A 12,272-nucleotide genomic window follows, 5' to 3' on the forward strand; every position below is an offset into this window, starting at 1 on the left:
CATGTTATTATAAAATATATTATTATATATTCTATTTAAAATATAATATGTTATTATATTTTGTTTATTATATATTATATTATATATATATTATATTTTGTTTATTATATATTATATATTATATATTCTATTTAAAATATAATATGTTAATATATTTTAAATATAATAACATATTTGTAAAATATGTTATTATATTTGAAATAAAATGTCATTATATATTCTATTTAAAATATACAAGATTATGAATTAATTGATGTAACTTGTTTACCATCTAAATTTTTTTTAAACTTCGTCGTGACTTGGGCTCGCTTTCTTATTGTATAAATTGAAGTATGAATCCTCAACTACCAGAAACGACCAATTTGTAATTTTGTAAATTTATAACGATGAGTTTTTAGAATAATTGTTTGTCTGACGTGAATTTCATATTTTAGCAGTCGGTGCTTCTAGTCATATGCAATGTATAATCTGATTTATAACATATAATAAATTTACAACGATGTTTCAGCTTCATGCTTCAGCGGTCCGGTATCAATTTATAATGTATAACATAATATTTAACTTAAATCAATGATCTACAATAAATTCACAACGATTTTGTGATTTTTTTACAATAGACTCACAACGTGCAATTATCGAGCCAACAAGTTAACAAAGAAGCTTTCGAACACAGATCGAGTTTAAATATTTTTGTAAAAAAATAACATCAATAGCACTGAAATACAAGTGTATTAAAACATACACAAGTTTCATTGTGTCTATCTATTCTCTCCACTTTTTTGCATCCTTAAACCTCCCATGAACGCATAAAAGTTACAACTAATAAAAAGTTTGCCGATACTTTAAACTCTCCTTTACATGCCACTCTTTGCACATAATACTATCGTCCAATTATAACTAATAAAAAGTTCGCACAAAGTTGATACTTTGAACTCTCCCCCCTTATTTTTTTTTTTTTCCTTTTCTTTTTCATTTTTCCTTCCCACGTACAAATTTTACTTCAATATTTACAGAGCCTCAAAAATATCCAACAAATCGGAGCATTTTTATTCGCGAACGTCTCTCACGGGGTGGAATTCCTCTGATGCGTCTCGCGATTGCATACATAATAAAAATGTGGATGATATCTCGTACCTGATACCGCGGTTGGCGAGGTGGGGGACGTGGGGAGCGATCTAGGTAACATAAAATCGTCTGACGCCAAGCCTTGCACGCCATCCTCCAATGACACGCTCCTCTTGCGGAATAGTCCTCGTCGGATGAGATTCTCGTGAAACTCCTGCAACGACACGCGCGTCGTACGTGTGAGAAACAACGTAGCAAAATGGATTTTCAACCGAGCTCTTTTTTTTTTTGCTCTAGATTTCTCTTTTCCCTTCGTTACTCTTCACTCGTATAAGAAGAGAGAAAAGAATGGTTATCGATTTCGAGTTTCGAAGGTCAGTGAGATTTTCGAGGTTGATAACATTTTACAGCTCGAGGCGAAAAAAAAAAAAAAATGATCGACGAATTCTGAATTTATTATTGCTCGTCGGTCTGCAGAGAAAATTTAAGATTGCTTTGGGAAAAAATAACTCCGAAATTTATTGCTAACAGTGTCAGTATCACGCGTGATGATATTTAATCCCAAATGAATCTCGAATGAACCGAATGGATGTAACATTTTTTCCGGAATATTACGCTTCGCGTTAAAAAACGAATTTTTTATCATTTTATATGATGGAAATATAAGCGTGATATTTGACGATTTATTGAGAATACTATGTACGATAATGTATAATTTATTAGATCGTGATTTAAAGCAATGATTTATTTTAGTGTCACATAAATACTACAGTTTCCTTCACAGTTGTAAAAATTCTGGATTTTACGTAAAAAATAAGAGAAATAATCAAACTTTTAGAATTTACTTCCACGAAGTGAATATTAAAAAAAGAGAAAAAGAAAAATAGGAATTAACATAAATTGATCGAGAAGTTAAATATTGAGCACTCACTATGACCGCTGAGAAAGTGATCAGACCTTTTTATCCCCACTTCTCGCAAAGTAATTGTACACTTTCGAATAAAAAAAGTTGCCGCTTCGTTCAATTAAAATAACTTCCCCCGGAGTTTCTTCAAGCGTGATCGATTAAAATTCAAGTAGCTTGCGCAAAGTAGCGAATTCTTTAAGAACTTTTAATTAGTTCCGCGATTGTTCAACGAGGCGATGAAAAATATATACGAGAATCCACCGTCGAACATACTATCGAGAATTACAAGGATTGCACGAAGTTAACGGATTTTGCGTTTGCGCGATGAAAAAGAAAAAAAAAAAAAAAAAAAAAAGAAATGGTTACGCCTTAATTCGAACTGCAGCCGCAGTCAAGTGAAATTTGAAGAGTTTCAATTTATATACTTCGAAATAATTAACAAAGTTTCCCTAACGAAAGCGAACGATCGATCGACTTTTATTGACAAGAAAAGCGTGGCTAATTAATTTCATAAGGTAACAGCCCGATCACGAGTTTCTAATAAAAAGCTTTCTCAACGAAAGTCGGGCCATGGATGGTTTTTCAAAAGAGAAAAGAAAGAGGTAAACGAATTATTCGAACAGACAGAGTTAAAACGATCCGAGCGAGCAAACTCTTTTTTTTTTCTTCTTCTTCTTCTTCTTCTTTCCTCTTTCTTTTTAATTCAGGCAATTAAGGCGGAGATAAAGTTTCGAAAGTGCTTAAATTCTAAGGACGCATTGCGCGCACGGTGTTAACCTCGTGCCGCGATTCGGCTGCAGAAAAAAACTCGAACGCTCGCAGCATTTGAAATTTAATTCGATCTCAAGTGCGTCGAACTTTCGCCTCGTCGTAACTTCGATAATGTCTTCCTATCGGGAATCGAATATTTGTTCTCGTAACTGAAGTACCCACCTCATGCCGCTCCCCAGTCGAATTAATATGAAATTAAAATTTTCATCGCTTCCTGTCAGAAACCTTATTAGCTCTTCCCTTCGTGGAAATATTCTGATGACTCTCGGGCAAGATGCGATTGCTTCGATCACAATATAGACTATAACGTATATAGATTAAATTAATTTATTTGAATTTGATTTGATTATATCGAATCTATGGTGATGTTCGATGTCTAAATTTGAGCGTAAGAGTAACGCAATTTTTAAATCTAAATTTATCTTGAAATCGAATTAAACAAAGATTAAGCGAGTATAGATAGAAGAATTTTAAAATTTTAAGATTAAATAAATATTACAAAATACAAAATATATTAGTATTATGATAGTATTACGATAAAATATAAATATATATTTAGAATAATATATTATAAATGTTTATGTATATTATATATTTATGATAACAAATATTATATCATACAATATATAATACAAATATTATATCATACAATATATAATACAATATAATATTATATTATATTATAAATGCAGCAAGATTAGCAACAAGATTAAATAAATAATACAAAATTCTAAATATCTATGCAGGTATAAAATTTAGAACAATTTAATTGTGTTCTTCCTGATAAAAAAATTCAATCAAATCAAAAATTCTAAAATTAGATAGATTAACAGATAGGAAGAATCAAGTCTCAAAATGAAAGTAAGTGAAGATACTGGTTGCAAGATAATGATGGTATTACGTATGAATTCCGAGGAAGTCATTTGAAGAGTTTGATAGATAGAGATTGGAAGATTTCAACGTAGCAGGAGTATAGATTGCACTGAGTCAGCGATTTAAAATGCTTTTGTAGCAGCAATCTCGGCCTCCATAATGCGTTGCGCTTCCATGCAACAGTAGATAAAACCCATTGGAAAAATTACGTTCGATGCACGATCGTTGATAAAAGATTCCCCAAGATTTCCTAGTTTCCTAACACCAAGAGCTCTCTCAAAAATATCATAGTGATAGCATTGAACAATATTTACTGTTAAATGAATAACATATAGTAACAGGTACAAGAATAAAAAATAACGAAGAAAAAATACAATTGGTTGTAAAAATTGAGGACCTTCATTTTGAATGTTGAGCTATGTATCAAGAGAAATAGTCTATTTATTTAATTTCTAACCCTTCGTTGACAATCTAGGTCGTACATATTCTCCCTGTTCACTCGTGAAATTTTTACTCTTCCTGGGAAATCTTTTGATGATTTAGCTTAAGAATTGACTGTATAATATAATAAAAACTTCACTGAGTAATTCAAAGTATTTTTCAAAATTTTTTTAGAAGTCTGTGACAGTAGGGAGATCAAGAGAATGCAATAATATACTCCCTGAAATTAAAGAAAGGTTAATTCAATGAAATTATTTCATGAAACTATAATGAATTGAAATTTATACCATATTTGCAATATATATTAATCATAATTTATAATGATAATCAATTTAATTTCATCAATAAATTATAATTTTATAAAATTACAATTAGAACTGTTACATAATTTTGGCAAACAAATAAATTTTAATAAATAATCCCCAATATATCTGGCTGACGCGGAATGGAGAATCGATTTTACCGCAGTTGCCTAATTAAAATAAATAATTTTCACAAATATCTTCTTATCCGAGGAATTTCTTTCGTACATGTATATATTATGTCTTCTATACTGTATCCTTCGACCCAACAGCAATCTAATACAGGAAATGAAAGGATTGAACGATTGATACAAATGAATAGTATTTACCTCTTCGGGATGATCCTCTTGGGGCGAGGCGACCCTGAGCAAGGACAGGTCCTCGGGCGTCGAGGAGAATTGGACGGTTGCTCTGACGGTTCTCCCCCAGGGGTCCTGATGATTCCTCCTGCACGTGTGAGGGTAACTCGGCTCGCCGGCTTCGCCGATCAACTCGCGTCTCTCCACGCGAATTTCACCGTCTGACAGAGTCTTCTGCAACGGTAGGAACCTCCGCGTCGTCTGCGACATCCGGTTCAGAAGCGCGCGAGCGTCCGGCGACACGGGCGCTGGCTTGAAGTCTATGAGGATCTCTTGGTCATCCAAATCGACGGACCTTTGACGACCTGGGGACTGTAAAACGGCGCGTTCAATGTGAAACCTCGTGTTTGGATTACTCTTGTTACTAATACGTTACTAATACATTTTTTGCTTATTTATTTATTTTAACACAATACTAATATATTTTGTAATATATTATTGCTGAATTTATAATATAATATAATATTATTATATTAATATTATATATTGTATAATATAATATTTGTAACATTATCATAAATATATAATATATTGTTACAAATACATATTTATATTTTATTATAATACTATCATAATACTAATATATTTTGTAATATATTATATTATTGGTACGTTTATAATATAATATTAATATTAATATATAATAATATAATATAATAGCAATATAATATTAATATACAATATAATACAATATTATTATACTAATATTATATTCTATTATATATTGTAGAATATAATATTTATAATAATATTATAAATATATAATATACATAAATATTTATAATATATTGTTATAAATATATATTTATATTTTAATACCATCATAATACTATTATATTTTGTAATATATTATATTATTGCTAAGTTTATAATATAATATTAATATATGATATAATACAATATTATTATATTAATAATATATTCTATTATATATTGTATAACATAATATTTAGAATATCATTATATAATATTAATATATAATATAATACAATATTATTATATTAATATTATATTCCATTATATATTGTATAATATAATATTTATAATAGTATTATAAATATATAATATACATAAATATTTATAACATATTATTATGAATATACACTTATATTTTATATATTATTATAAATGTACATTTTATTTTAACTTTCCTATTATCATAAATATATATTTATAATATTATCATAATACTAATATATTTTGTAATATATTATTGCTACGTTTATATGATATTACTACGTTAATATGATATTTACATATAATATAATATAATATTATTATATTATTATTATATTCTACTATATATTGTATAATATAATATTTATAATATTATCATAAATATATAATATACACAAACATTTATAATATATTATTGTAAATATATATTTTATTTTAAATTATTATTGTTACAAATATATATTTATATTATATATATTACATTATATTTAAAATATGTATATAATGAAATAAAATTTCCAATTTCCCTTCAATTTGTCTTCATAAGACTACTCTCTATTCCGTCACTTACTAAATTATACCTTTCTCCTGCAATTTTTTTATAAAACATCCGCTATTGTTGTTAAAAGAATTACACGCCCCCGCTTCAGTAAGAAAAGAGCAAATCTCAAATATAAAAGTTCCTCTGCGTAAGGTATGTCAAAGCCAAAGCGCAATCTCGCATCAAACAGCCAGTAAAGCGTCCAGTCAAGCGTATTTCGAACGTGGTGACGCACAGCGTGTCGAAGATAATTAGATCGCGTATCTTCTTCCGGCGAGTCTGTCCATGCCAGTGGGTTAATTAAAATAAATCCACGCTCGCGGGAAAGTGGCAGAACGCGAAATAACTGGCGAACAGGGAGGAAGCGAAACACGTAACACGTCAGAAAATGACGAAATACCGATCGATACGTTAATATCCGTAACGGCGTTGCTCGTCCTTTAATTACACACACCGCCCACACAAGCTCTTGGCCCCAGCGTCTATTTTGTTAACCAGATAGCAATTCGATCGCGCAACCGGTATACAATCTACAAGCTACAAACAGTCCAAGTTTCATTCCTGCTCGACCTTCCTATTAATCGACACTGTTAATCGACTGTCCACAAGACCCGATGATTTATACGGGTTACGCCCTGCAAATAAATCGACTGATCTCGTACGGTTTCGTCGGGCGCGTTAACTGTGACGTTCGTCCATTCACTTGCGCTGGTTGGCAAAAGTTTGTGATTTCTGTTTGAATCTATTGGCGAGAACACGCGGCAAAGGGTTCTGAACCCTTTCGAGGCTCTCTGGGTCAATGAAAATGATGCAGAGGGGTTTCTAGGTAAACGGTCGAGTTAAACGACCGAACTTCCTGTGTACAGAAATCAGTGTCATAGAAATCATGTCTTTGAAATATTTCACAGCAGGCTAAAGATATACTGAAGGCAGGTCGAAACGAGCAATTTCTCGCAATTTTTCGGGGTAAATTTTATGGATCTACGCGCAACAATGATTCAAAATTGTAAAATGTACGATGAGTTTAGGAAAGTTGGTGACAAACTTCAAAAACACAAGCATGGATATTCATTAAGACAAGTTTTGCTTGTTTAAATAAATATGACACGATCTTAAAGTTTGGTAGCAATTTTTATAAACGTTCTACAGATAAAAAGCTTGTGTACATATTCCTACTTTTAACAACCTAATATAATAACAATGATATAATTTAAAACAGGGATTTTGACATCCCAGTGATCAAAATTATTTAATGACCATCTCTTGAAGTACTGTCTTTTTCAAAAATATTAATAGAAAATACTAATATCTGTTTTAATTAATAGTTAAAATTAATATTTATCCTAATGCTTATTGATATATTTAATAATAATATTAGAAACGTATTAAAAAAATTTTTCTAATAACAAAGTTTTAATATTCTTTAAATATTTTATTTAATATTTATATTATATTATATTGTATTATATTGAATTATATTGAATTATATTGAATTATATTGTATTATATTGTATTATATTGTATTATATTATATTATATTATATTATATTATATTATATTGTGTTATATAGTATTATATTGTATTATATTATATTATATTATATTATATTATATTATATTTTATTATATTGTATTGTATTGTATTATATTCTATTATATTATACTGTATTATATTATATTGTATATTATTATATTTTATTTAGTTTAACATTAGTAAAATATTTTCTTATTTCCCAACATAAAAATATAAGTACACATAGCGTTTCATACGTCTTCCTATTTTTTTAAAATTTGACTAAACACTTAATACTGCTAAAAATTATTGTGCAAATAAATTATATCGACTCCGTGTTTGAATACAAGACAATTGCGAAGGCGACGATTTCACAGTCATTCATCTTGCAAATAATTGCACAGAAATTTCGACAATCGGAAAATTTGTCCGAGATCAAATATCACTGCGTAATCACGTAAAACTTCATTGAGAAACGCGATTATACGTTTCGTTGTTCCGAGTGAGATACATAATTCCCCCGTAATTCAAGAGTTTGTGAAACTGCGGGCTGTCCCGGATAAATTCACCATCGAGTGCAATCGATAATTGTTAATAGGCGAACGAATATAATTTCGTTGAATTCCTAATGACGAATGGGTAATCGTGACGTGTAATTATGATTTACAAAATTAATTAATTAAATCATTCTGTATGAATTTTATTCGCTTGGTATTTTAATATTTATGTCCTGCTTTTCAGAGATCAACTTTTTTTATGGTTTAGATAATAGAATTTGTTCATGTACGAGTTGCACTATTCAAAATTGGAGAAGCTTTGTTCTATCATTTATGCATGAAACAATTTTCGTAATAATAATTATTATTATCGAACGAAAGAAATTATCAAGTAAGTTAATAATAAAAGTATCTCTATTTATTTGATAATTATTCACATAAGGACACTTCTCACCGATTTTATAATAATAATTTTCACAATGTTGATGAATGAAAATATCATATTTTCGTGTATAGCATATTTTAATATTATTAATATTATTAATAATATTATAACATTATATAAATATATTATATTAATAATATTATAATAATAATTTTCACAATGTTGATGAATGAAAATATCATATTTTCGTGTATAGCATATTTTAATATTATTAATATTATTAATAATATTATAACATTATATAAATATATTATATTAATAATATTATAATAATAATTTTCACAATGTTGATGAATGAAAATATCATATTTTCGTGTATAGCATATTTTAATATTATTAATATTATTAATAATATTATAATAGTATATAAATATATTATATTAATAATATTATAATATTATATAAATATATTATATTAATAATATTATATATTATATTAATAATATTATAGTAATAATTTTCACAATGTTGATGAATGAAAATACCATATTTTCGTGTATAGCATATTTTAATATTATTAATATTATTAATAATATTATTATATTATATAAATATATTATATTAATAATTATATAATATTATATTAATAATATTATATAAATATATTATTATTACTAATATTATTAATAATATTACATAGATAAACAAGAATCAACTGCAACAATCATTTGAATCGTCAAACTGACAATTTTCATAACCTTGGAAATCCGTTGGAAAAAGTACAGAAATTGAATCGTACAGAAAATCGCCACTTCGATGATTAAATACACAATATGTCAAGTAAAACGACTGAGCTTCATATGCATGAGCGTTGCAACAGGGTCAAGTAATGACACGATACAGCATCGATTCAACTCTCTGATAACTTTGGCTTAACCTTTGGCGTATTCGAATCGTATGTACACGATTTACACGAGGTGGGGTGAAATTCGACGGAAAACCTGAAGCAAAACGACAGATGATGCACGTTAATCGGCGCGCAACGAGGAGCCGTAGTCGGGTTGCGTAGGAGTCCGGCCGGAAAATCGAATCGGCGAGCGGTTTAATCGATAGCCAGGCTGGCAGCGGCGAGATTTCATACGTGAAATTGAATCGGATGGAACGCTGGGGCGCGCGGTGGAGACGTTTGATCCGACGCGGAACACCGCCGCCGAGTAATTCGGCAGATTTTCGTACCGATTCCTTAACCACCGTTTCGAAATCGGAATCCGTGAATAACCTCGCTGGCTGTGAATCCGAGAGTGGCGTCAAGTAGCAGCGTACAGCGATTCGAGCATCGCGAGCCCGAATCTGAGCCCATTCAACTGGCTCTGCTGCTCTCCAAGTAGCAGAATCAATGCGATTCGAATCGAATAGAGAGAAGCGGGGAGAGAGAGAGAGAGAGAGAGAGAGAGAGAGAGAGGGAGAATCAGCAATATTCCAACGTGAATCCAGTCAACAGACCCCTATATGATTGCTCCGCTATCAAAGGAATTTCCTGCCGAGCACTTTGCCTGCCGAGGATCGATCAATCCACGGGGACAAGTGGCATAGCGCCGCGACTAAAGCCATTCCTTCAAGAAAAATTCAATTTGCCACGGAGGTGGCTCGCGGAGCTTGCATCCTTTTCTTTCTTTTTTTTCTTTTTTTTTTTTTTTTTTTTTCTTGGGGTCGTCGTCGTTACGCTTGCGAAGAAAGGATCGTGGGACATGTCGCGGGTGCGCTTTCTTGGTTGGCTGGATTGTGTGCTTAGGCGTGACATTTGCATAGCGCGAGGGGAAGCTTTAGGGGAAATTATATAGTTAATGAAAACATTAATTTTGTCAATTAAGAGTTAATAATAATAATAATAATTTGTGTACATACATGTATAAATAAATAAATACAAACATAATAATAAATACACGTGTATAAATAAATTGTGACAAACATGTATTTATAGAATGTTTTAAGAAATAATTTTAGTAAAGTAATAATTTTGGAAATTACATATAATCAAAAAATTTTTGATGTTACATAGTTTCATAAAAATATTGATTTTGTAAATTAAAAGTATAAAGTATAAAGTTTAAAGTTTAATAAAAATATTAATTTTGTAAATTAAAAGTATAAAGTATAAAGTTTAAAGTTTAATAAAAATATTAATTTTGTAAATTAAAAGTATAAAATATAATATGATTATATAACTTAAATATATATATATATATAAATATGATATATGTATGTATAATTAAAAGATTAATTATTATTATTATTTTTATTTTTTTTATTATTGTTATAATTATGTTTGTAAAAAGTTTTTATTATTTAAGATTTTTAATTATAATAGAATTTCCGCATATAATTTTTATTTTATTTATAATTCTATATAGATATAGATTATTTTTTAATTATGTTTTACATTTAAATTATTTTTCATATTTTTAATATTTAATTGAAACGATTTCTGCTGGTAAACGATAGCGAGTGGAACGTAATTTGACACGCTGACAACAAATTTGCATGGTTTCGTGGAAACGAGGGAAATATTTAAGCGAGTTTCTCTCATTGCGGGAGCTGAGAAACAATTATCTCTTAGAATACTATCATTCTTTTTTTTTTCATTCACACTTATTCTTTGCTACAACAATTAATTTTTAAACGCCTGAAACGTAGCTTTTGACAAATTTTCGAAAAATTCATAAATTTCATATTTTCTCCGTCAAATCGTGGATAAAAGATCACGAAGACACGATGTAACACACTCGCTCGCGAAATATTTGATGAGATAGACCGCAAGGAGGACGACAAAGTAACGCAGCAAGTGGAACCATAAAAGGAACTCTAATCTTTGAAAGAAAGTAGCGAAGGACGCTTCGAAGATGCACGGCGTACACGTCAGTTTCATTCAACGATTATTAAGAGTTAGCTAATTCGATTTAACAGCCCTATGCAAGAAACATCGAAATCAATCGTGACAACGTGAAACTCCATGCTGTAAATCAATTTGCAAAGTTCCCGGTTAACGAACAAAGAAATAATCAAAGGGGAATTACAGTTGTAGAGCAGGCGGCGGAAATAATCAGGACGATCGAGTTATACACAGTTCGTCCTGCGTTACAACGACCGGCGCCACGTCTGTTTCTCAGTGAAGCTTAGGGCACATTGTGCTGACGCACCGTGAGCATTTAACTGGTTAATTGAATCGTGGCGGCCTACCGAATCAATAGAATTCAGAACGGGATTAACCGTGACACCGACTAATCGCTAAAATTTCACTGGCGACCATCTTCGGCACAAAATTTGACAAACTTCGACGATCTTCCGACAAACGACAGCCCCGTAGCGACTTTTATTCACATTTAGCTTAACCTTAGTATTTCTTACTTTCTATATTTATTTCTTGCCTATTTTTATTACGTTTATATTGTTATATAATTAATTGTATAACAATATATATATTATACATTATATTTAATATATATTATACTATATTAATATATATATTACACTATGTATAATATATATATTATATTATATTATATTGTATTATATTGTATTATATTGTATTATATTGTATTATATTGTATTATATTGTATTATATTATATTATATTATATTATATTATATTATATTATATTAT

General features: G+C 29.6%; 1 protein-coding gene across 1 annotated transcript in view; it reads right to left on the reverse strand.

Annotated features, from left to right (window-relative positions):
* LOC122534788 overlaps positions 1-12,272 on the reverse strand; it is a 62,623-nt gene that overhangs the window by 4,002 nt on the left and 46,349 nt on the right. The window contains exons 5-6 of the mRNA XM_043665758.1: positions 4,689-5,030; positions 1,135-1,279 (exon numbers count right to left, since the gene is read on the reverse strand). Coding sequence (XP_043521693.1) covers positions 1,135-1,279; positions 4,689-5,030 — 487 coding nt within the window. The remainder of the gene's footprint in view (positions 1-1,134; positions 1,280-4,688; positions 5,031-12,272) is intronic.

The sequence above is a fragment of the Frieseomelitta varia genome, unplaced genomic scaffold (genome assembly GCF_011392965.1).
Source record: "Frieseomelitta varia isolate USP_RPSP 00005682 unplaced genomic scaffold, Fvar_1.2 scaffold_64, whole genome shotgun sequence".
In the NCBI taxonomy this organism is placed as follows: Eukaryota; Metazoa; Arthropoda; class Insecta; order Hymenoptera; family Apidae; genus Frieseomelitta; species Frieseomelitta varia.